The 25,168-nt window shown below is 48.2% G+C and overlaps 1 protein-coding gene across 3 annotated transcripts; it reads right to left on the bottom strand.

The window, feature by feature from the left end:
- Positions 1–6,726: 6,726 nt before the first annotated feature.
- SNX11 (sorting nexin 11) lies at positions 6,727–16,434 on the bottom strand. Of its 3 annotated transcripts, XM_055336694.1 has the most exons (9): positions 16,348–16,434; positions 14,394–14,613; positions 13,875–13,934; positions 12,879–12,933; positions 12,361–12,447; positions 11,952–12,052; positions 9,381–9,476; positions 8,948–9,160; positions 6,728–8,283 (listed from the first exon to the last, which is right to left on the bottom strand). In XM_055336694.1, exons 2-9 carry the CDS (start codon positions 14,399–14,401, stop codon positions 7,998–8,000), a joined length of 906 nt encoding a protein of 301 aa, XP_055192669.1. In that variant the 5' UTR covers positions 14,402–14,613; positions 16,348–16,434; the 3' UTR covers positions 6,728–7,997. The 3 variants fall into 3 exon arrangements, with proteins under 3 accessions (XP_055192689.1, XP_055192669.1, XP_055192679.1); XM_055336704.1 differs by lacking the exon at positions 14,394–14,613; XM_055336714.1 differs by lacking the exons at positions 13,875–13,934; positions 14,394–14,613 and having other exon boundaries at positions 6,727–8,283; positions 16,348–16,428.
- Positions 16,435–25,168: the final 8,734 nt, after the last annotated feature.

The raw sequence follows: 25,168 nt of genomic DNA, 5'->3' as shown, positions 1-25,168 counted from the left end.
GTGGCTCAGTTGTTTGAATGTCTGCCTTTGGCTCAGGTCGGTCCTTATCTTAAGGTCCTGGGATGAGCCCTACATCGGGCTCTCTGCTCAGCGGGGAGACTGCTCCTCCCTCTCCCTCTGCCTGCCCCTTGCTCATGCTCTTTCGCTCTCCTTCTCTCTGTCATATAAATAAATAAAATTTTTTTAAAAATGGTTTGAGGAAAATGGAGTTGAAGAGAAGCAAGAAAGAAAAACAAAAGAGGGGATCCCTGGGTGGCACAGTGGTTTAGCGCCTGCCTTTGGCCCAGGGTGCGATCCTGGAGACCCGGGATCGAATCCCACGTCGGGCTCCCGGTGCATGGAGCCTGCTTCTCCCTCTGCCTATGTCTCTGCCTCTCTCTCTCTCTCATGTGACTATCATAAATTTAAAAAATTAAAAAAAAGAAAAACAAAAGAGAAGCCAAAGTATGTTTTTTTGCTGTGTGTTTTTGTTTTTTCATTTGAAGAACAGAACTCTCAGATGCCAGGAACAGAGGTGCCTTCATCTTTGGCCACAGAGAAACCCTCCCCATAGGTCTCCCCACCAGGAGAGGCTCTGGAAGGATAAATCTTATGTGGCATTGATGGGCTAATACCCAGAGCACCAGCAAAATCTGTGGAGCTGACTTTAGAGAAAGCAGCTGTCTACACAGAGGATTATCCCCGCTGCACAGCTGAGTGACTCGGACTCATTTTCTAGCCGTGGATCACCAGAGTCCCTTGCTCCTCCCTCTTCCCCCCTGCCCGGCAAGCTCCTGTCCCTGTAGAATTTACAGTCACTGGGTTGGGAGTTTCAAACTTACCACTAAAAAAAAATAGATTTTTCCTTCTTCAAGGGATTCAAATTATGTTCCCCATTCCCCTCTCAAAAACTGTTCAGAAAACATGGCTGTTTTGTTGGGTGGGGGCCGGGGAGGTTGTTGTCATGAGTACAAATCAATGATCATTCTTTGGCAACTCTTTAGGATCCAATTAATGACACATTTTAAGACATAGGCCATTTTGTTTGGTTTTTTTTTTAAGATTTTATTTATTTATTCATGAGAGACACACAGAGAGAGAGGCAGACAGAAGCAGAGGGAGAAGCAGGCTCCAAGCAAGGAGCCCGACGCAGGACTCGATCCCCGGTCTCCAGGATCACGCCCTGGGCCAAAGGCAGGAGTTAAATCGCGGAGCAAACCAGGGATCCCCACATAGGCCATTTTGTACAAAAATCTTTTATAAATGCAATGCCTCCACCCCGAACAAAACTATTTTATTAGAGGAAACAGGTAGAATTAGTAGGGTGACCATATCATTTCTCTTCCAGAGACACTTCTGAGACTGAAAGGGGGAGTCACTGATAACTGATGCCAAGCCCACAGCTGTAAAGGAGGATCGGAGGTCCCCCTAAAACACAGAATGGGTGGGCCAATCACGTGGGGGGCGGGCGGTGGAGAGAGATCACCCGGCCCTCCTGGCTTTGACGTGCCTCCTGATGCAGTCCTCCCCCTCTCCCCCCCTTCCCTCCCCCGGCTGCCTCCCCCGGGGCCTCTGCGGACCCTGGCAACCAGCTTTCTCTCCCGACACCCAGGCTGCTCTGAGAGGCCCGTGTGGTCGGCACCAAGCTGCTCGCGGGGCGGCCAGCAGCAGCCGTGTGTGCTCAGTGCCCTCGCGGGGCCCCCACTGCCGCCACCCCTGCACCTGGCAGGCTGCCGCGGCGGGAAGCGTGCTTGGAGAACCGCATGCTAAGCCACTTCCTTGCCTCCTGCGGTGGGACTGGGTTCCAAGAGGCTTCTAGTGCTGGTCCTCAAAGAGGGCATCTGCTTCTACGCTAGACGCTCTGAGCCGGATGGTGAGCAGCTGGCCCGCTCATCCCCCTCATCGGATCACGGAACAGCACACAGGCTGCAGACACTTCCCCTTTACCCCGGCCCCGCTCCGGCAGCGCGCGGCCTCCGATCCCTCCTCACCCCTCCCACCCCACCCCATGCCCCACCCCCCGGCCGGCCACCTACACACCCTGGACGCCTCCCGTGGGTCCACACCCGGCTAGGCCTGTCGCCAGGCGCATCCCACCTCGAGGAGATCGCCCGGCATCTGGAAATCAGCATCTGGAGATCGGAGTCACTTCCCCGACACTTGTAAGGCAGTGCAGGGGAAGAGGGGGGTGCAGAGATTGGAACTTATTATTTCATCTGCTGGCGCAAGCTTTCTCAACCTGGCACTACTGACATTCTGGGCAGGTAATTTTATGTTGTTAGGGACACTGTAGGATGTTCACAGCAGCACCCTGTTCTCTACCTACTAGATGCCAGCAGTCCTCCCCCCACCCACCCCCTAAATGTTCCCTAGGCACAAAATCACCCCTGGTTGAAGACCACTGTCCCGGGTCACTGTGTGCTTAAGGCCAAGCACAGAGAAACTGCCCTACCCTCTAGAACTTTGTGCTTCAGCCAGTGGGTTACAGGGATAGAGAGAAGCCCACAGCTAGGTTGGAAAGCCTAGAGCAGAAATGCCATGAATTCCTCGGGGTTTAAGAACCAGCGAGCCAGCGCCAACCTCCACGCTCCACAAGCACCTTTGAGGTTTGTTTGCCTGCCCTGCTGCAGATTTGCACTACAAAAACGATGTTTTCAAGTGAATACAACCGAAATTGCTGGCTTAGGGAGCTGCAGGCCAGGGAGTCTCTCCTGCGTCTGGAGCTCTGGGGCTGTGATCCTTGTTTCCGTTTCCTGTAGCAGAACTCTCAAAGGGGATCCCTGAAACTCTTGATCACGACTGAGTGAAACCCTGTGCTCGGCTTCAGAGCAAGAAGCCAGGGTCGCCGAGCCCAGTAGAGAGGGCAGCGGCTGCCCCCGACAGGAAAACTCCGGTTCCACCGCAGTTCCCTGGGCTTTGCACAGGGTCGGGCTAATGCAATGCTGACTGCAGTCTTCGGACAGAGGTGGGGAGGCTCAGGACAGTTGTCACTTCCTGAAGGTCACATTTACCCTTCCTGGCCCTTCATGTAGGTTTTTAAGGGGAACTTTTCTCATGCAGAGTGAACTCCTTGGAGCTGGGTCAAGAACCATAAAAGGAAACCCCAGCCCAAACGCACAGACTTCTCAGAGGCCAAGACAGGAGGAGGGGTCCATCGGCTTTGCTGGTTTCGCATGCACGGGCCAGACAGCAAGGCCCTCGCCGGCCCCAGAGCCAGCCAGAGCCCTGCCGATGCTGCCTCCCCTGGGCCCCGAATCTGAGGCACCTGGAAGGGTTATTAGCAGGATTGGAACTCACCCCTCTGCTGGGACTAGATCATAATTACAGTAATTTTCTAACAGAGCTGGGCAGTAGGACTGTTTAATCAGCATCCGACTCCCTCGTGCTCCCAGCCCTCATCACTCAAGGAGAGGAGTGGGATGGCTCTTAAAGAGACAGTGCCCGCCTTTCCGCGCTGCGAACAGATGTGCCCTAATTGGTAGAATATATCTAAGTCTCGTAGCTTCTAGCAGGCAGGTTGCACTGCCTCCGACAAACCGCCTCGGGCTCTCGCTATTCTGGGCCGTCTGTTCATGGGACTGGGGTCAAGGGCCTGGCGGGCCGGGCTTCCCAGCCCCTCGCCCCCCCACCCCGGCGGAGCCACAGGTGAAAGGGTGGACACAGGGAAGGAATTTGGACTAGGAGACCCCCAGAATCCAAAGATTACAGAAGCGTCTCAAGTTCCTGCCCTCCCAGGGAGGAAAACCTTCAAGACTTCCGGACCCTCTCTGAATTCTCACTCTAGCTTTCCCATCTGCCCCTATTATTCCTGCCCCCTTCACTTCCTCCTCTCGGGCTGGTGGAAGTGGACCAGGCCTCCCCTGAATGGAAAGGAGGTAAAATTATTCACTTTGCTAATTGACTCAGGAGCATGGTCTCCTAGAAAACGTGGCTTTGTTACCCCTTTGAGCATAAACTGTCCATGTTTATTATATCTTGAGATTTGAGGTTCCAGCTTTCAAGTCCCAATCAGCCATTACTAAGGTGGAACTGGTCTTTTTCCCAAGAAGTTAGTTCTCTAATAACATGCTGGGACTGGCTCCTGCGGCCCTGTTGGTGAGGCCAAGTGCATTTGGCCTTTGCAGCAGTTCCTAAGAGAGTTCTGTAGAGAAAAGAGGCAGGGCAGAGAGTGAGTGAGAAGGGGGGGGGGGTGTCCCAAAATGGGCTGAGGAAAGAGGGGACGTACTAAGAAGTATGGGAAGGGGTATGCTTTATCCACAATGCAAAGGTTACTGTGAGCCAGGTGACATGCCCTCTACAGAGCCGAGTCCCTGCTGGCAGAGGGCTGCCCAGGAGGCTTGACTTAGGATGTGTGCCCAGCCATGACTGAGAAGTCACCATCCCACACTGCTTATCTGCTTGGCTTTAGCTGTGCCTCAGCAGGCTGCTCACGTATAAATCTGCAGATGCCACTCCAGTCCCTGACTGAATGCTTCCGCGGCCTCTGTGAGGCAGGCCAGGTGCTCGTCTGTTTCCATCTCTACCTTCAACCCCATGTTACCTCCTCCCGTCCTCCCCACCGCCAAGGTGGTAAGAATATCCAGGAAGAGCTGAGGCATATAAACAAATCCACAAACACAGAGCTCATTTGAAGTCCAATCAGATTGTTAAAAGAGTTATGATCGCCTCCCAAACTCCGCTGAGTCTTTTTTTTTTTTTTTAAGATGAATCTTAGGATGTCTTAAGACTTGGTGTGGATCTAAGGCCTCGGCAGCTGGAAAACTGAGGACTGTGGAGGAGCTGATTTCTGAGAACTACTCTGAAGAGCTACACAAGTGGGCTTTTTTTTTTCTTCTTGAGTAGTTTATTTTAGTTTTTGGGTTTTTTTTTTTAAAGACTGGGGGAGGGCAGCTCACCCGGGTGGCTCAGCGGTTTAGCGCTGCCTTCAGTCCAGGGCCTGATCCTGGAGACCCGGGATCAAGTCCCATACCTGCAGGGAGCCTGCTTCTCCCTCTGCCTGTGTCTCTGCTGCGCTCTCTCTCTCTCTGCGTCTCATGAGTAAATAAATAAAATCTTAAAAAAAAAAAAAAAAAAAAGACTGGGGGAGGAAACAAAAACCTCATCTTACAGAGCTGGGGAAGTCACTCTCACATAAACATGTTCTCCCACCATCTAAAAACATGCGTTTTAGGCCAGCTCAGCGGGTAGAGCGTATGACTCTTGATCTTGGGGTTGTAAGTTCGAGTTCTGTGTCAGGGGTGGGGTGTTTTTAAAACAAACAAATAAATAAATTTTTATGAATAAAAACATGCTCTTTGAAAACCATGCTCAGCTCAGTCTCCTCAGCTAGAAAATGAGTGTCATTCTGGACTTCCCCTCCTTGCTGGCCACTGAGGTCAAGTGGAGTGATGCAAATAAAGGAGACTTCACTTCATACCAGACCTACCTCCCCCTACACACACACCCTTCCTCCTAACAAAAGGAAACCCCTGAGCATGGCATCACCTATTCTGGGCAACAGGAGAGGACCAGACTTGGGCCACAGTCGGAACGGGACTGAATCAGGCACAGAACCTACCTCAAACCTAAATCCTCACACACCTTAGTTCTGCAAAAGCTGAGAACAGCTCAACCAGGCACTGTCCCAGGGGGGCCAGCCACTGTCCCAGGGGTTTCCCATCTTCCGTACAGAGGTCACAGGCCACAGTGAACAGCCTTTAGCACACACAGGGACAGGGCAAAATGTGAGAGGCCAAGGTCATGGCATGGATGGGGAGGAGAATTCAGCTTTGCGGTTTTCCTGGCAACTCCAGGCCCTTACTAGAAAAACTCCTCCCTTCTTAGGACAATTCCTCCCGCTGCCTACACTCAACTGTGTTGGAGCAGGTGAGGGGATGGCGCCTGGCCTTAGATTAACTGAGCTGCTGTTGTATGCACTGCTGGTAATGGATCATTAAAAAAGCCGGGAGTCAGAAAAATCACATCCGCGTCTTCGAATAGCTCCTGCTGTCCCAGCAGCCCACCCTGCTGGCACAACTAGCTGCTGAGCACCAGCTCCAGGAAGATGAGGAGGGAACAGAAGAAGGCCGACCCGGCTTGCTGTTTTTTTGGCTGAGTAGGGAATTGACACAGACCACCTCCGGCTCCTGTCTGGAAGTTTCGAGATCAGAGAGCTTCAGGCACAGCTGGGTTCACAGCTGCACCATTTGGAGCATTGGACTCATTAATATTCATGAGCCGTCCCCACCAATCGGCAGAGCGGATGCCATTAGCTTAGCATCTGTCGGGTTTTTGTGACGGTTGTGGATGGAATTTTTTCCCCCTTTTAAATGAACTTCTTTTGACATTTTGGATTCGCCTCTGTAGGTTTTCTATCCTCGCCTGGCTTGGCAGCCTCGTATAAAGGAGAGGCTCGGGGGAGGTGGGCGGGAAAGAGGGAGGAGCCCCCGCCGGGGCTCTGCATCTGCCTGTTGACAAACTTTATTTCTCTCCCAGCACCTGGCACCTCAGACAGGCTGCGAGGAGGGGAAGCGGCACCAGGTAAATTATACCTAACGAGGTTCACGCCCAGGACGGCGGGAGAGCTGGATCGGGGCTCCCTGGCAGCGGGCCCCCCCTCCGGACCCGGACCAAGCAGCACACGCCGGGCGGGAGAGCCGAGGCGCACAGCCTCGAACCATTATTTCCACGCTAATAAATTCATGATTTATGAAAGTAACTACTGCCAGGCCGCACTCCCTCCTCCTCGGCTACAGCTTGTTAGACACGAATGGCAACAACCGTCTTAAATACTTGAATTTTATTTCAGGCCAAAGCCCCTCAACTCTGAACTAAATGCCACGACAGTCCCACAGCAGCGCGGGGCGTGCATGGGCCCAGAGACGGGGCGGGCGGGGCGGGGGACAGGGACAAGCGGGCACCGCACTCCCAAGCCTGGGGCCGAGGCAGCAGAAGCAGCCGGGCGGGGTGGCGCCGCTCCCGCTCCCGCCCTGCCCGGCGGCTGGCTCCCAGCGGAGAGGCTTTCGGTTACGGCAGCGGCAGCGGGAGGCCAGATGCCTCATTGTCTGAAGGCCTGCCGTTCCTCATCCCCATCCCCAGAGCCCTCTCCCCAGGCACAAACAAAGCCCTTGTGCCCCCACTGGACTGAACAGACGGCCTCCCCGCACACAGCGACACGGCGACACAGTGGAGGGGCCGCGCGGTGGCGGGAGCCCTGGGGGCGGGGCCGTTACTAGGGGAGAAGGGAAGGATTCGGAAAAGAAAGGCGCCGTCGCAGGCGCCGTCGCCAACCCCGGAGCAGCCAGTCCCGGCCCTGCTTCATAGCCAGGGGAGACCGGGCGGCCCGGGGCCAGCCTCTCCTAAACCCCAGCCCCCGCTGCCGCCTTCCCTCCCTCCAGCTTCCAGGCGTCCCCTGCGTCTCTCCCGTGGTGGCCGTTAGCTATTTCGTGGGTCTCGGGGTCCCCGTGGCCAGCTCAGGGCTTGGGATTGGAGGGTGCCCTGGCCTTAGGAGTCGGTGAAGGGAAAGCAAGGAGGCGAGGGGTACGGAGGATAGACATTCACCACCCTGGCCGCAGGGAAAGGAGGTAGGCGAGAGGCCGGCCTCCCAGAAACAAAGTGCTCCGAGGGCTGCAGCGAAAACACAGCCAGTGGAAGACAAGTATACTAGCATTGCTGGGTCAGTATTCAACAGGACAGCTGAGAAACTGCCACTCTGCAGGTCCCCAAACCCGTCAACCTGAGGCAATGTGCCTGGGCCCATTAACAAGCATCTAAAGAAACTCAGCTCCCAGGAGAGTAAATATACCCCATGTTTCCGTGCAAAACCAACAGCCTATGGGCCTTATGCCTAAATTACAACCTCCAGTGTTTAATCCCATGGAGGGGGCTTGAGTTGTGGTGACTGTGCTCTGTGTGCGCAACCTGAGCAGAGGCCACCGTGAGACTCCAAGTGGCCCCACCTCCCCAGCACCTGCCCTGTGCTCCAACCCACCCCAGTCTCCCTGCCTCCATCTTCTCCACGTTGGAGCAGAACCCAAGGCTCAGACCAGAGCTCCTTTTTCTAAAACTGTTTCTAACTGCCCAGGGTCCAAAGGCACAGCAGGGTCCCCACCCACAGCCCTCCTCACAGGCTGGGGAGCAGAGGCTCCCTCCTCAGGCCTTGCAAAATCACAGCCTGAGAGGGAGGGGGCAGATGGGAGGGGGGTGCTCTCTAAGGAAGGAGCTGCAGAGTCAACAACCGGAGCCCACACCTCAAAATGGTCCTTCTCTTCCCTGGGAGGTGGTGAGGGGGAGCTCCTCCTGCCCGATCTTGGAAGGAAGCAGCAACTGAGAACAGGAAAGGAAAAAGAAGGCCATGAACAGATGAACAAAAATCAGTGGATAAGCACAAAAGCTGGCAGAGAAATATTATTCAGGTGGACTATTATACAGACGGAATACTACTCCTCCCTAAAAAGGAAGGAGGTGCTCATCTGCACTATAATATGCAGAGTGAAAGCAGCTCGGCACAAAAGATCGCACATCACATGGCTCCCCTTGGGTGAAACATCCAAACAGGCAAATCCATAGATGCAGAAAGTAGATGAGTGGCCACTGGGGGGTAAGGAGTTGGGGAAAACAGAGTGTCACTGCTAAGAGGCACAAGGTTTCTTTAAGAGTGATAAAAATTGGGGTTCTAAGGTTCTAAGTAAAAACTACTGAATTGTACATTTAAAAGGGTGAATTTTATGGTATGTAAATTATATCTCAATGAAGTTGTTACTTTATAAAAGGGCGGGGAGAGAAATAAAGAACCAGCCAGCCTTCTCTTCTTTTCCCCCAGGCTTCAATGGGAGAGCCCGCCACCCAGGGACAGGGGTGCCTGAGGTGAGAGGATCAGGTGCAGGGAGACCAAGACCCCTTCTGAGAGGCTACAGGGCTGAGACAGTACTTCCCCTGCAAGCGGACGCCTCACTGGCCTAGGCGACAGAAATCCTAGCACTCTAGTTACCTCTTGGGCTGGTCCCCCTTAGCCAGATGAGAAGAGCCCTGCCTCTCTTCCTGGACCCAGCCACAGTTTGACATAGCGTAGTGAAGGATGGCATCAGAAACGGTCATGGGACTTCGGCCCTGGACGCAGGCTTCGATCTCAGGCACGGAGAGCTGGCTTTGCAGGAAGAGGTGTAACTGGCTGTCCGATAGGAGGACCACACTCTGCAGTACCCTGTGGGGCAAACACAAGAGGTACAACACAGACTCCCCCAGAGCTGCTGCTCTCCCCAGGCCCATCCTCTGAAGGGCTTCCAGCCTGAAGGCTTGGGGGTGCAAGAAACGCATCCACTACAAAGGCACCCATCCAATCGATCGAAGGGGCCATCCTGCTCCTGCCACCCCCTCCTCACCCACACCAGGGGGACAGGTGCTAGCCTACCATGTCTACTCACTTTTCCAGAAAATGCTGCAGACCTTGTCTCCGCTTCTCAATGAACTCATCCGAGCTGCCAAAGAAGGTAGACTTCCCAGGAAGTTCAGGTACAGGCCTGTGGGGTCACATAATGTAACTCCTAACATAAGTATAACATTAAAGACAGGCATCCCCCTCCTTCTCTCCCAAATCAAGGAAATCATCTTAAAGAGGCACAAATCAATATAAATAGCTTTTAATAAGGTGTGGGGGGGGAGAGGGAGCAGGGCAAATATCACTGTATGCCATGTGTCAGGCACTGTGCTAAATATTTTACAAACCTTATTTCACTTACTCCTCCCAAAAACCCATGAAACATCTATTGATGTTCCCATTTCAGGAGTAAGGAAATAGAATCAGAGAAGTTAAGTAAATTTCCCAATGTCACACAGCTAGTAACCAGCAGAGCTGGTATCTGAACCATGTCTATGGCTTCACAACTCCATTGCTGCTATACTACATAGTTTACAAAACCCATTCCCACCATCAGCTCTTATTTTAAAAAGGGAAAAACTAAAAAATTTTTAAAATTTTAAAAATAAAAAGGGAGAAATTTAGACATGGAGGCATAGAGCACGCTGGGTCCTTGTGTGTAAATCAAGACTACCTTCTTTAATCCAGGAAGGCCACATGCTTAGTTAGGATTTTTTTTTTTAAGATTTATTTATGATAGACATAGAGAGAGAAAGAGAGAGAGAGAGAGAGAGGGAGGGAGAGAGAGAAAGACGCAGACGGAGAAGCAGGCTCCTCACAGGGAGCCCAATGTGGGACTTGATCCCAGATCCTGGAATCATGTCCCGAGCCGAAGGAGACGCTCAACCACTGAGCCACCCAGGCGTCCCTTAGGATTTTTTTTTTTTTTAAAGACAGATAGATATTGGGGATCCCTGGGTGGCTCAGCGGTTTCGCGCCTGCCTTTGGCCCGGGGCGCGATCCTGGGGTCCCGGGATGAGTCCCGTGTCAGGGTCCCGGGATGAGTCCCGCGTCGGGCTCCCAGCATGGAGCCTGCTTCTCCCTCTGCCTATGTCTCTGCCTCTCGCTCTCTCTATGTCTATCATAAATAAATAAATCTTAAAAAAAAAGACTGATAGATATTTATTTATTTACTTACCTATTTATTTAGAGAGAACATGAGCAGGGGGAGGGATAGAGGGAGAGGGAGAGAGGATCCCAAGTAGGCTCCATGCCCAGTGTGGAGCTTAACTTGGGGCTCAGTCTCACAACCCCGAGATCATGGCCTGAGTGGAAATCAAGAGTCGGATGCTTAACCCACTGAGCCATCCAGGTGCCCCTCACATGCTTTGAATTTCCTAAAAGTAGTAGAGTTGCAGCAAGGCATCCACAAACTCTTTCGACCTCCCTAGTTTCTATTATGAACATATTAAAAAAAAAAAAAAACAGGCCAGGGGCACCTGGGTAGCTGTCCCTCCCCCACTTTTCATTCTCATTCTCTCTCTCTCTCTCTCTTTCTCTCTCCCAGCCCTTAAACAAACAAACAGGCCAGGGGCTCCTGGGTGGCTCAGTCCTTTAAGCATCTGACTCTTGATTTCAGCCCAGGTCATGGTCTCAGGGTTGTGAGATCAAACCTATAGCTGGCTCTGTACTGAGCATGGAGCCTACTTGGGATTCTCTCTCTCTCTCCCCTCCACCCCCACAAAACAAAACAAAACAAACAAAAACAACAGGCCAGGCAAGACAATGCAGGATCTGTCAGAAGTTCCAACTGGCTGTAAGGGCCTGACCCATGACAGCAGCCTCATCAGTCCCACATGTTAACTACTGGCTAGATCACCCGCAGGCCCCCTGTCCCCAGAGCATTCAGGGACTGTCCTGCAATGGAATCACTGTTCTTTTTTTCTTTTTTTTTTTTTTTAATTTATTTATTCGTAGAGACACACAGAGAGAGAGAGAGAGACAGAGACAGAGACACAGGCAGAGGGAGAAGCAGGCTCCATGCAGGGAGTCTGATGTGGGACTCGATCCCAGGTCTCCAGGATCACACCCCAGGCTGCAGGCGGCGCTAAACCGCTGCGCCATGGGGGCTGCCCTGGAATCACTGTTCTAAATTGTCTCTAGTTTTAAGACTTATTTGGGGTAGTGTAAGTGAGGAGTGAACAATACTGCTTTTCCTAACGCTTTCAGTTTGTTATCTCTGAAAAAAGGTCTCTCCACAAAAAAAGAAAAAAACTTTTTTTTTTTTTTACATGTCAAATGGACAGGAACGCCACTGGTCACCTAAGTCTAAGTGCTAACAAGTTTCTGATAATGAGTGATACGCACATATAAAACGCTAACAGTACATTTGTTTAGCTCTAGATTAATATGCATATTAAAAAATATTTTTGATATTTATAAGACTTTGTTAGGTCAAAATGCTAGAACTTTTGTCTTTACTTTTTCCACTGACTTGAAAACATAATTTAAGAACACATGTCTTGATTTCCTGAGTGCCTGACATAATGCCAAGTTTTCGTTATTGTAAACTCTGGTTCTCACGTATATGCCTGAAAAACCAGTCTCAGACCCAAGAAAGAAGCAGAAGCAAACTCACACTAAACCAGCATTTCTCTGCAGCTGCTTTCTCAGCCACACGAACTCACGATATCGGCGACGCACACAAGATGTCTTGGCAGTAAAGGCTTTGCTGTTGGTCTACAGGAGGAAGCATGTGAGAAAGAAAAAAGCCAAGGAGAAAAAGACCAAGTTCACACAAATCCCCATCATCACTCTGACGGAGGATCCAAACCACCAGGCCACAGTCCAGATCAGGGGCTCCAACTTGAGCAAGGTGCCACCAGGCAGCCTGAAAGCAACTCTACAGCATACCCCAAGCTCATTCCTTACCTCTCTCTCTTTCCTCTGTCTCAGGACTGTCAAAATATCCACAAACAGGCTCCACCTCTGCTCTAGCCCTCAGCCCTGGAGAGTGCTGACCCCGTACAGAAGGCTGATGCACTTACGTGGAGAAAGATCTTATAATCCACATAAGAATTCCAGGAGCCTTCATTCTGCACTCGGGGGTCCTGAACACGCACGGTGATCACCTCCTGGAGGTAAGAAAGGCTCCTTCAGCTTCAGCTCGGCCACATAGTAAGGCAGCTTTGACAATACAGGTTGTCAGATTTTTCCAATCAGCACCAACCATTCATTTATTTATTCATTCAATTCAACAAATATTTATTGACCGCCCACTATGTGTCAGACAGTTCTAAAGCATTGGGAGTAATACATAAACAAGAGACAAAAATCTTTGCCCTTGTGAATCTGACATTCAACGACATTCCAATGAATGGGGAAAGTTAGTGAAAATGGAACCTCATTTCCCAGGAATGGCTTTACTATGGATATCCTTCTTCTGCCGTTGAGCTCATCAGAACCCCCATTACTGTCATTAGAACACCATGCAGCAATGATAGGCATCTTTACCCAAGTCCCATCAAACTTCTACCCACCTGTTTCCTGGAGACCACACGCTTACCTCCTGCTCTTGGTTTTCCAACATCCTACACCAAAAGCCCATTGGAAGAAAACATCTAATGGGGGACAGAGGACAGGAGAACAATCATTGTTAGCATGCCTCTATTTTTATCATTCTTTATCAAGAAAAATTTTCATTGATTCCCCCCTGGGAAAACCCAGGCACCTTTTTTTGTTTTTGTGTTAAACTTAAGAGGAAGCAAAAAAATTCCCATACCTTAGCTCAGTGCCAAGCTAAAAGCCCCTGCCCCTCTTTGCAGACCACAGCCAGGACCTTTACCTAGGCCACGTCTAGCCCAACAAAGCATGTTTAGGTCTGTGAAGCGTTCAGGTCAGGCAGCCAGAATACGCAAGTTCAAGGTCAGACCTTTTCTGCTAAGGACTGCAGGTGAAAGTCTCTTTGGGGCACACAAGAGCCTCTGCAAGTGAGCCTGACACCGCCCCCTCCTGGCAGTTTAGAGACAATCAAGCCCCACCAACACCAAGGCTCTGAAGTCTGTCTTGCTAAGTCATCACCTACCCAGAGGTCAATCAGGGAGCTGGAGAGCTCAGGGAGCACCTGAATGGGCTGCCCAGTTTCGACCTTCCCTTCTCTAATCTGTTCTCCAGAACCCAAGCCAATGGTTCCAGTCATTTCCTCTCTCGATATGCTATCCGGTTTGTACCAATGCCCAAGCACCCCACAGCTGCACAGGTCGGCTCGGGATGTTTTCCGATCCTTTGTAAAGATTCATTAAAGCCTAAGCCCCTGATTTCCCCCAGTGTGGCAGTTTACATGTGCAGCGACATCGCCCACTCCAACAAGGGGCCCATGAAGCCTCCAGCGCTGGGTTACTCCAGTCCAAAGGGGCCCATGATGTCACCTTCTGTTAAAATACAGCACTAATCTTGTTACTCCTAGAACCACTCCAACAGCATCCACCCTGGCTGCTGCCTCCACCCCCTTCTCCTCTCTTAAGAGCGGAACAATAAGGTTTAATTTCCCTTTCCAATTTACCTTGAAATGAAAACTGACTTCAGCCAATATGTACTGCCAACAAATGATCCAGACCGGCTCCTGGGAAAACAAGACTATCTCTAAGCTCTCTCTCTCCTCCCCCCATACCCATTCACACACCCACTCATTTTTACAGGCCTACAATTAATTTTAAACACATTCTCTTATTAGTTTTGCCTTACCATTAGAACCGCGTGTAATGAGTTCCCTTCTATTTTATGTTTTGCTAACACAAAGCTAACGTTTCAAGAGAAGGGGAACTCATTTACACCGCAAAATTAGCAGAGCAAACAGCTTTCCCAAATCTTTCCAGTACACCAGAAGGTCTCTCCACACACAGCCACTGCACAGGGATAAAACTGCATGGTGTATGATAGGACTGGACTACACCGTTGAGCAAGCCAGAGGTTTTGTGACTGCGATACCATCGTTGTACTTTTGCCAACAATCTGATTTTTCATCTGATGCAGTCACCATCCCAAAGGCATCCTGAACTGAAAGGAAATTCCAGTTCCTTACCAACCCATGTGTAACGTCCCCAATGTAAGCAGTCAAAGGGTTGTGACCAGGGCAGCCCGGGTGGCTCAGCGGTTTAGTGCCGCCTTCAGCCCAGGGCATGATCCTGGAGTCCTGGGATGGAGTCCTTCGTCGGGCTCCTTGCATGGAGCCTGCTTCTCCCTCTGCCTGTGTCTCTGACTCTGCCTCTCTTGTCTCTCATGAATAAATAAATTTTTAAAATCTTTAAAAAAAAAAAAAAAGGTTGTTACCAAAAAGAACAGGCCTGCTGGTGAACAACTAACCTTTTAATTTTTTTCTCTTTTCAGGCATTTGGTAAATTGCCAGCACAAGAGCATAGAGTTAAATATTCTGAAATCTCTTTTCACAAAAGTAACGATGGGCAAAATGACAAGGCAATTATCATCCACACACTCAGTGGACCTCACACATCTCCTGTGCCTTGAAAGGTTTGTCAAATTCAGGACCATGATTTAGTAACCAAGTGATCATCATTCTCAGGCTCAAAAAGAGTTTGTCTAGGACCCTGAACCATCTGCAAATGTAAGTTTCTCTCCTTTCCTTTGGAGCTAACACCACTCGGAAACAAATGGCTTAAACTGGCTTTCAAAAAAAAAAAAAAATCCTAGCACCCCTGCCCCAAGATGCTGTATACTTAAATCTAAGTTTAAAGGGCACTAACAAAGTTTCCATTTTAACTTTTCCTTAAAAACACTGGACATTGGAACAAACACAAAAACCTAGATTCGGAGTCATAATTTCTAGCAATTACCCTTCCCACCAGCTTCCTCCACACAGATGCCACTCCTCAGCAGGAAATGAAATGGAGCTCAGTTCTGTCCAGGGAGGGGAAGAAGGAAGTTCCTAACTTTAGCTCGTGATCTGGGAAATAGAGCAGTCATGCAAATAAGGATAAGTCAGCGATCCTCTCAGCTATGTCTGCATCTCACGTGGCACTACATTTCCTGGGTCCTTTCAACCACATGTGAAGCTCCCTTTACTTTCTCCACCCCTACCAACACCAATCTCTCTGAGAATGCAGTCGTTTGCTTTTTACAAAGATTCCTTGTAAAGGTTTCCTATGTCCTAACAATTCAACGTAGCAATTCAGGGCTTTCTCAACACCATCCTCACTCCCATTTAAACTATTTCAAAAAGGCAGGTTAAAAAACAAATCAGGTAGGGAGCCTGGGTGGCTCAGTCAGTTCAGCCTCTGCCTTCGGCTCAGGTCATGATCCCAGGGTCCTGGGATCTCTGTTTACCGCCTGCTTCTCCCTCTCCCTCTGCCTGCTCTTGCTCTCTCTGTCAAATAAATAAATAAAATATTAAAAAAAAAAACCTCAGGTGATAAGTGTTTTGAGCTACCAAGACTCCTAATCCCTTCTCACTCATTCTTGAGCCCCTGATGCCAGAGGACCCAGAAAGCTCTCCTTCCTAAACACCCACAGGTGGTAGAGGATGCTCCCTTTCCTGACCAAGTTCCCAACCCAGCAGCTCTGCTCCATTTCGTCCCTCCGTAACTTGTCGCTCGCTACACTTGGAAGATAAATCACAACGGCGACCACAGTCTAGCGCAAGAGCCGGCCTCTGTCCTGTGAAATACTTGTCATCACTCCTAGCCCTAGCCGTTTCGGTAAATGTCGCCAAACTCTGGGTCACTCCCCCTCCATTCTTAACGAAGTTAAGAGCAAAGGAGCCCCACGACCCTTCTTCCCCTTTGACTATTAAGCTTGGGGGGTGGAAAGGAAAGATGCTTCACACTTTAAAAACAAATGAAAAAGCCGAGTTTCTTTCCTGGGATCCCGAGCAAGCAAGCACCCGCCTTCATCCCGGGAGGCGAGCCAGCCTCTTCCAAGAGGTGTCAAGCGAGATTCCCACCCCCGAACGCCACTCCTGACGCTCAAGCCTGGCTTGAGAGCAGCATCCACTCCCCGCCGCCCCGCCCGCGGCCCCTCACCTGAGAGCAGTACCCACTCCCCACAGCGGCACCGCCAGCGCTGCACCATAGAGCCAGGCTTAGCTTCTCCTTCCGGGTGAGTGGCCGGTGCCCCGGTGCACCACGGGAGGAGGCTCCGGCAACGCCAATCCCCGTCGCCCAAGACGCTCCGCCCCTCCCGGCCCGAGCTCCCAGCGGCTATCCCCGCTCCCGAGGCGCCGCGCTCGGCCCCGCCCAGGCCCTGGCGGGAGTCCGGATCCCTTCAGACTCACTTGGGACCCGGGAGGGTGGACGCCAGTGAGCAGCGCCGAATGGGCTCTGACAGCCAATCCGGAGCCGTGTCCCGCCCACCGTTGTCAGCCCCAGCCAATCAGGCCGAGGGGGCGTCCTTAAAGGGCCAACGGAGGGTCCCCGGGCTCTGGAGGTGTGAAGACGTCGTCTCCGGTGTTTCAGCCTAGCGGAGGGTCGTCTAGCTTGTGGGAAGATCGAGGAAGAAGACGCCCACATTCCTGGAGCATCGCAAAGTCCCGAGAGCTTCCCCATTTGAACCCCCGTGGGTTGCAGTTCCCCTGCGGAGTTACCGAAGGCGTCCCAACTCAACGTTCTCGTAGAAACCACAAATTTGTCAAAGCGAAAACCGAACTGGGATGGCCCAGCAAACACCCGGTTCACTCTAGGAAACAAGCCCGGAGAAGGATCGTGCAGCTGGCTGGGGAAAAGAAAATGCGTTGAATGGGATGATTTTTATGTTGTTGAAGTGTTTTTTTACAACCTGCTTAGGGATAATTTTAGCATAGATATTATCAAGGAAGAAGTCGGGTCACAAAAGACAAGCACTGGAGTTAGATGGCCTGGGTACAATACCCAGCACTACCCTCGACCGTGGGGCTCTAAACTGACCCTAAAGCTTTTAAGCCTCAGGATCCTTTTACATTTTTTTAAGGAAATTATAGCCCAACCTGGGGCTCGAACTCACCTCCCCAAGATCAAGAGTCACGTGCCCTAAGGACTCAACCAGCCAGGCGCCCAAACATTATTAAAAATTGATTAAAAGTGTGTGTTTAGGGGATCCCTGCGTGGCTTGGTAGTTTGGTGCCGCCTTCGGCCCAGGGCGTGATCCTGGAGACCCGGGATCGAGTCCGGTGTCGGGCTCCCTGCATGGAGCCTGCTTCTCCCTGTGCCTGTGTCTCTGCCTCTCTCCCTCTCTGTGTCTCTCATGAATAAATAAATAAATAAATCTTTAAAAAAAAAAGAGTGAGAGAGAGAGTGTGTGTTTGTTTAGGGGCGCCGGGGGGCTCAGACCCTGAAGTGTCTCACTTGGGCTCAGGTCATGATCCTGGGGTCCTGGGACTGAGCCCGCTATCTGGCTCCCTGCTCAGCAAGGAGTCTACTGCTCCCTCTCCCTCTGGCCCTCCCCCCAGTTCCTGCCTCTCCCTCTCTCTCTCTCTCTCTCTCTCTCAAATTAAAAAATAATAATAAAAATAAAGTGTGTGAGATATTTACCGAATTAGAAATTAAAATTGAGAAATTAAGAAGCATGTATTAATTCACCTAAAATAGTAACAAGCCAATAATACATCTTAATATATTTTATAAAATATAACTATGACAACCCCCCCCAAGAAAATTAGCAGAATGGCACTGCATTAGAATTTTGCAAATCTCTTTAATGTCTGGCTTAATAGAAGACAGCTGGATTTTCATATTTGCCTCCCCATTCTCTCTGGTTTGCTCTTATTTTGGTCTAGGAAATGAAGAAAATCCAGTCTCACACAACTGTATAGTTAGAAAAGGAAGAGGTATTTTTAGCCAATAGTTGTGGATACATTTCTATGATACTAGCAAAACTCAACAAATGGTAATTTTTATTTTTTTAAGATTTTATTTATTTATGAGAGACACACACACAGGAAAGGCAGAGACACAGGCAGAGGGAGAAGCAGGCTCCATGCAGAGAGCCCCGCGCAGGACTCAATCCCAGTCTCCAGGATCATGCCCTGGGATGAAGGCGGTGCCAAAATGCTGAGCCACCGGAGCTGCTCCTATTTCGCTTTATTTTTTACTATTAGAGAGAGAGGCAGAGAGAATACCAAGCAGTCTCCACACCCAGCAGAAGTATGAAGAGGGGCTTGATCTCACAACCCTGAAATTATGACCTGAGTGGAAATCAAGAGTCAGACTCTTAATGACATGGCTATCCAGGCACCCCAAATTATTTTTTTTCTTAAGATTTTATTTATTTATTCATGAAGACACACACACACACACACACACACACACACACACAGGCAGAGACACAGGCAGAGGGAGAAGCAGGCTCCCTGCAGGAAGCCTGACATGGGGCTCGATTCTGGGTCTCCAGGACCTCGTCCTGGGCCGAAGGTGGCGCTAAACCACCGAGCCACCCAGGCTGCCCGCTGTAGGGAATCTGAAACAACTTGGAAAATATTGGTTTACTGAATTATGTGGATCTTCCAAATATTGATGAAATTCACTACTTAACATTAAAAAATTACATTTATTATAATCATCATTGATCTCATCAGGAAAATCCTGGGAAGCTATCAAGCTGACTTTGGTAGATGCATTTCCAAAATTGCAATTTTTTTCTTGAAAGCTCAAATTTTGGGGCACCTGAGTGACTCAGTCAGTTAGGCATCTGACTTCAGCTTGGGTCATGATCCAGGGTCCTGGGATGGAGCTCCACATTGGGCTCCCCGCTCAGTTTGTGGAGAGTCTGCTTTTCACTCTCCCTCTGCCCCTCCCCCTCCCCCACTCATTCTCTCTTGCTCTCTCACCTCCAAATAAATAAATTTTTATTTTTATTTTTATTTTTTATTTATTTATGATAGTTACACACACAGAGAGAGAGAGAGAGAGGCAGAGACATAGGCAGAGGGAGAAGCAGGCTCCATGCACCGGGAGCCCGATGTGGGATTCGATCCTGGGTCTCCAGGATCGTGCCCTGGGCCAAAGGCAGGCGCCAAACCACCGCGCCACCCAGGGATCCCCAAATAAATAAATTTTTAAAAATATTTTTAAAAAGAAAGATCAAATTTTATCATTAACAGAAATACTATAAGTCAATTTTCCATGAAGTGTCAGGCTAGTTCCATTCAAATATTCAAATCTGAATAGCCATAGTTTCCCTGTCATTCTTTCAAGCAAAAATTGGTGTTCTTTTTTTAAAATTTTTTTAAAAGATTTATTTATTTATTTATTCATTCATTCATGAGAAACACACACACACACACAGAGAGGCAGAGACACAGGCAGAGGGAGAAGCAGGCTCCATGCAAGGAGCCCGACTTGGGACTCGATCCCTGGCCTCCAGGATCACACCCTGGGCTGCAGGCGGCGCTAAACTGCTGCGCCACCAGGGCTGCCCCAAAAATGGTGTTCTAAAGTCCATAGCCATACCATCTTGAACACCCCAGATCTCATAACTAAGCAGAGTCCATTCTAGCTAGTACTTAGATGAGAAAAGTGGTGTTCTAGGATGCCTGGGGGGCTCATCTGCCTTTGGCTCAGGGCATGATCCCAGTCTGGGGATGAAATCCCACATTGGGCTCCCTGCAAGGAGCCTGCTTCTCCCTCTGTCTATGTCTCTGCCTCTCTGTGTGTGTCTCTCATGAATAAATAAATAATAAAATAATAAATTAATTAATAAAATAAAATATATAAACTCCAGAAGAGAGATTTCACACAATTAATAATTTGTACTGCTTCATAAAGGATAGTGTTAAGTGGAAGTGGCTTTATTTTTAAGATTTATTTTTAAGTAATCTTTACATCCAGCATGGGGCTCGAATTCACAATCCTGAGATCAAGAGTCACATGCTCTACTGACTGAGCCAGCCAGACACCCCAAAAGTGACTTCTTAATTCTTTTATTGCATAGGTGTGGTAGGGAAGAAGACAATGACTCTAGCACCAGTTGATGCTGCACTGCCTTGATTCATACTAAGGTGCCAGCAATTTTACCCACCATTACCTTTGCATCTTCAGTGAAATGTAAACACAGTGAAAAAGAGCAAATCATGTCTTAATATTATCATAAAAATAGTTTTGATCTTACAGACTCCCTGAAACACTCTCTCAGGTACTCCCAGAGTCTGTAGGCTACATGTGGAGAACCAAAGAATATATCTGCAAATGCTCACTAGAGCAATATTCCTTGAGCCCTTTCTATGGGTCTGGGTACTGCTTTAGGTAGTATGAGTAAATTTGTGAGCCAAACAGGAAAACACCTCAACCTCCTGGAGTTTATATTATAAATAATATAAGAGCTTAGCATCATTGCCTCACACATTACTCAATACGTTCTTTGGTTTTGGTTTTCTGGCGGGGGGGGGGTTGTTTTGTTTTGTTTTGTTTTGTTTTGTTTTGTTTTGAGAGAGAGAGAAAGAGAGCACAGGTACAGAGTGGAGGGAGGAAGGCAGAGGGAGATACGGAATCTCAAGCAGGCTCCACGCTCAGTGCAGAGCCACACACAATGGGGCTTGATCTCAGGACTCAGATCATGACCTGAGCCAAAATCAAGAGTCAGATGCTTAACTGTTGGAGCCACACAGGCACCCTCTCAATAAATGTTTTTAAATAAATTTATTAAACAATTTGAATGTAATCTAGATTTCTCGCTCAGTGCCCTATCTTGACCTTATTTTTTCAACGATGATTTCTAACATTTGATAATGACGTCAATCTTTATCATACCTGAAATGCTAGTACCTCTCTAGGCAGTTATCATTTTGCATGAGAAAATCAATCAACGCCAGGGCTATAGGTGCATGATTTGAGAAGTTTAGTTTTAATTACAGTCCCATAACTACCAGGAAGTCATGTGAGAATCAAACTGATGGGGGAGGTAAGAAAGATAGCTTTTTTTTTTTTTTTTTAGAAAGATAGCTCTTAAGTATATTTGCCTTTTAAAAGAGAGGGCTTGTCAATCCCAAATGAATAAATCTTTATCAATAGAATGTCAAGTAGTAGTCAAAATGAGACAAAGAATCTCACACCCATTAGGAAAGAACTACTGTCAAAGAAACAAAAAACAAGGATTGTGGGGATGTAGAGCAATTGGAACTCTGCTCACGGTTGGAGGGAATGTAAAATAGTACAGCCACTGTGTAATATAGTTTGGCAGTTCCTCAAAAATTAAAAATGGAACTAACATATGATCCAGCAATTCTACTTCTGGAATTGAAGAACTGTTAAACAGGGACGCCTGGGTGGCTTTGAGCGCTGAGCATCTGCCTTTGCCCCAGGGTGTGATCCCAGAGTCCCAGGATCAAGTCCCACATGGGGCTCCCTACATGGAGCCTGCTTCTCCCTCTGCCTAGGTCTCTGCCTCTCTCTCTCTCTCTCTCTCTCTCTCTCTCTCTGTGTGTGTGTGTGTGTGTGTGTGTGTCTCATGGATAAATAAATAAAATCATTCTAAAAAATGAAGAACTGCTAAATGAAAAATGGAACCAACATGGAGTCACTAGTGCTAAACCCATGTCAGCAAACCAAGACAAAAATCTAAACTAATTGCTGTTTCAGCCCCTCCCAGGAATGTAATTTTAACTGGTCAGTCTAGTGAGGTAACCTTATCAGCATTAGTGGGATAATCTGCCTGAAAGACCTCTTCCAACTCCCAAAGAAAGATAATCCAATTTTTCTTGTCCCTGCCCCCTTCTGTCTCTAAAAACCTTCCATTTTTAGGCACCTAGCTGGTCAGTAGAGCATGCAACTCTTGAATTCAAGCCCCATGTTGGGTGTAGAGGTTAAAAAAAAAAAATCCTTCCATTTTGTATGCTCTTTAGAGCCCCTTTCTATTTGCTAGATGGGATGCTGCCCAATTCATGAATGAATGAAGCCAATTTAATCTTTAAATTTACTTAGTTGGATTTTGTCTTTTAATACCCAGAAGAATTGAAAGCAGGGTCTCAAAAAGATATTTCTACACCCATGTTCAGAGCAGCATTATTTATAATAGCTAAAATGTAGAAGCAACCCAAAGGTCCAACAGTGGATGAATGGATAAGCAAAACGCTGTGTATATGTACAATGGGATATTCTTCAGCCTCAAAAAAAAAAAAAAGGAAATTCTGATACATGCCGCAACGCATGAATTTGCAAACATTATACTACATGAAATGAGCTAGTCACAAAAAGACAAATACTTTGTGATCCCACTTATATAAGATTCTTAGATAGTCCAAATCTTAGAAAGTGCAAAGACAACTGACAGAGGCTAGGGGGAGGAGGAATGGAGAATTTTTGTTTAATGGGTATAGAGTTTCAGTTTTACAAGATAAAAAGAGTTCTAGAGATGGATGTGATGGTTGCACAACATTAGAATGCATTTAATTCCACTAAACTGTACACTTAAAATGGTTCAGATGGTAAATTTTGTTATGCAGATTTTACCATCATTTTAAAAATTGGGGGGGGGATGGGAAATGAAACAAAGAATTTCAGACAGCAGGGAAGAAAATATTTCAAAAGTGCTGTATTTCCCCCACCCCTTAAATCACATGAGAAGCAGCTATCTGCTGTACCTAAAATAGCTACTGTTTATAAGTGCTAGTATATGGCATTGCCTTCATACATTACAATCCATCTCACAGAAATGCTGCAAGTCAGGTCTTAAGTAATCTTTCCATGTTTCAGATTTTTATGTTGGCTGAAGCTCAGAGAGGTTAAGGAGCTTGTTTGAAGTTACACAGAAGGCAAAAAGTAGAGACAGAAATGAATCCAGTTCAGCCTGATTCCAAGTCCTTGTTCCTTTTTGCAGGGTCCAACTTCCTCTCTTTCCCACATTCCTTATGATTTTAGAAACTTCATGTGAGAGACACATTTCCTGTGGACATGAGTAATGTAGACTTCAAATTTTGTCTTGAGCAAGATTCTGACTGAGCTGCCATTACCCTAAGTAGTAAAGAAACTCTGAGGGTCTAAATAACTTAAAATGGCACCATCTAGGCAAAATGATAACTGCCTAGAGAGGCACAAGCATTTTAGGTATGATAAAGATTGACGCCATTATCAAGTGTTAGAAATCATCGTTGAAAAAATAAGGTCAAGATAGGGCACTGAGCGAGAAATCTAGATTATATTCAAATTGTTTAATAAATTTGTTTTAAAACATGGGAAGAGGGATCCCTGGGTGGTGCAGCGGTTTGGCGCCTGCCTTTGGCCCAGGGCGCGATCCTGGAGACCCAGGATCGAATCCCATATCGGGCTCCCAGTGCACGGAGCCTGCTTCTCCCTCTGCCTGTGTCTCTGCCTCTCTCTCTCTCTCTGTGACTATCATAAATAAATAAAAAATAAAAAAAAAATAAAAAAATAAAACATGGGAAAAGAACTGAACCCATTTGATCCTAAAAGATTTTTTTCTTTTACATATTTTATTTATTTATTCATGAGAGACAGAGAGAGAGAGGCAGAGAAAGAAGCAGGCTCCATGCAGGGAGCTCGACGTGGGACTCGACGTGGGACTCGACAGGGGACTGGATCCTGGGTCTCCAGGATCACACCTTGAGCTGAAGGCGGCGCTAAACCGCTGAACTACCTGGACTGCCCCTAAAAGATTTTCAAAAAAGATGTTGGTATGCAGGAACTTTAGGCTTGAGAGTTTGACATTCATCCCTGACAGAATTCCAGAATAAATTATTAACAGAGAGAGCTCTGAGTTGATTACAGATTAGCATAAACCAGTGGTGCTCTGCTACCTGAAAAGAAAAGGTGAACTTTGACTTCTGTAATTCAAGAATGGTGTAAAGCATCTGTGCAATGATTCCCTCTACTTGAAATACCCATATAAGGAGCCCAGAATTGGGACTCCTGGGTGGCTCAGCGGTTGGACATCTATCTGCCTTCGGCTCAAGGTGTGGTCCCAGGGTCCAGGGATCAGGTCCACATCGGGCTCCCTGCCTGGAGCCTCCTTCTCCTTCTGCCTGTGTCTCTGCCTCTCTCTATGTCTCTCATGAATAAATAAATAAAATCTTTTTAAAAAGAGCCCAGAATTTACTAACAAACTATATGTGCTAGACCTGAAACTGTGTTCCTATGACGTAGGTTTAAGAAAATTGTGACATTTAGCTGAGAGAAGACCTTGGGGGAACATAAGGGCTGAATTTCAATACTAGAAAGATAATATGAAAGGGGAATTAGGTTTATAGAACACAACTGTGTGCAACCACACACCCAGAATTAGGAGGAAATGGTGGTATTCAACATGGGAAAGCAGAACTCAGCTCACTATGAGGAATTAGGGATGGTAGCATTTCATGTGGGCAGAATTATGGTTTGGAAGTTAGAGATAACATCAGACTTCAGTTCTACCACCTTCTTGCTGAAGGTCATTGGTCACATCACACAACCTGAGTCTTTTCTGTAAAATGGAAATAGTAATTCCCACTTCCAGCATTGTTTAGGATTAAAAAACACTACTCAGGGCCTTAACAGGAGCACCTGGGTGGCTCAGTCAGTTAGGCGTCTGCCTTCTGCTCAAGTCATGATCCCAGAGTCCTGAGACAGAAATGGCTCGGGGTTTCCTCCTCAGTAAGTTGTCTGCTTCTCCTTCTTCCTCTGCCACTCCCCCTGCTTGTGCATGTGATCTTTCTCTCTCTCTGAAATAAATATATATTTTTAAAGATTTTATTTTTATTTATTCATGAGGGACACACACACACACACACACAGAGGCAGAGACATAGGCGGAGGGAGAAGCAGGCTCCAGGCAGGGAGCTTGATATGGGACTTGATCCTGGGACTCTGGGATAACACCCTGAGCCAAAGGCAGGCACTAAACTGCTGAGCCACCCAGGTGTCCCAATAAATATATATATTTTTA

This window comes from Nyctereutes procyonoides, unplaced genomic scaffold (genome assembly GCF_905146905.1).
Source record: "Nyctereutes procyonoides isolate TBG_1078 unplaced genomic scaffold, NYPRO_anot_genome, whole genome shotgun sequence".
Classification (NCBI taxonomy): domain Eukaryota; kingdom Metazoa; phylum Chordata; class Mammalia; order Carnivora; family Canidae; genus Nyctereutes; species Nyctereutes procyonoides.
Note: the sequence above shows the minus strand (reverse complement) of the source record. Positions and strands in the feature narration are given on the sequence as shown.

Bases quoted from the DNA above. Each gene is read 5' to 3' on its own strand.
- SNX11 (XM_055336694.1), bottom strand. The intron at 12,934-13,874 runs GTAAATTGGAAA...GTCCCCCATTAG, and splicing joins AAGTCAGTTTTCATTTCAAG to ATGTTTTCTTCCAATGGGCT. The intron at 9,477-11,951 runs GTGAGTTTGCTT...GTGACCCCACAG, and splicing joins CAGAGAAATGCTGGTTTAGT to GCCTGTACCTGAACTTCCTG.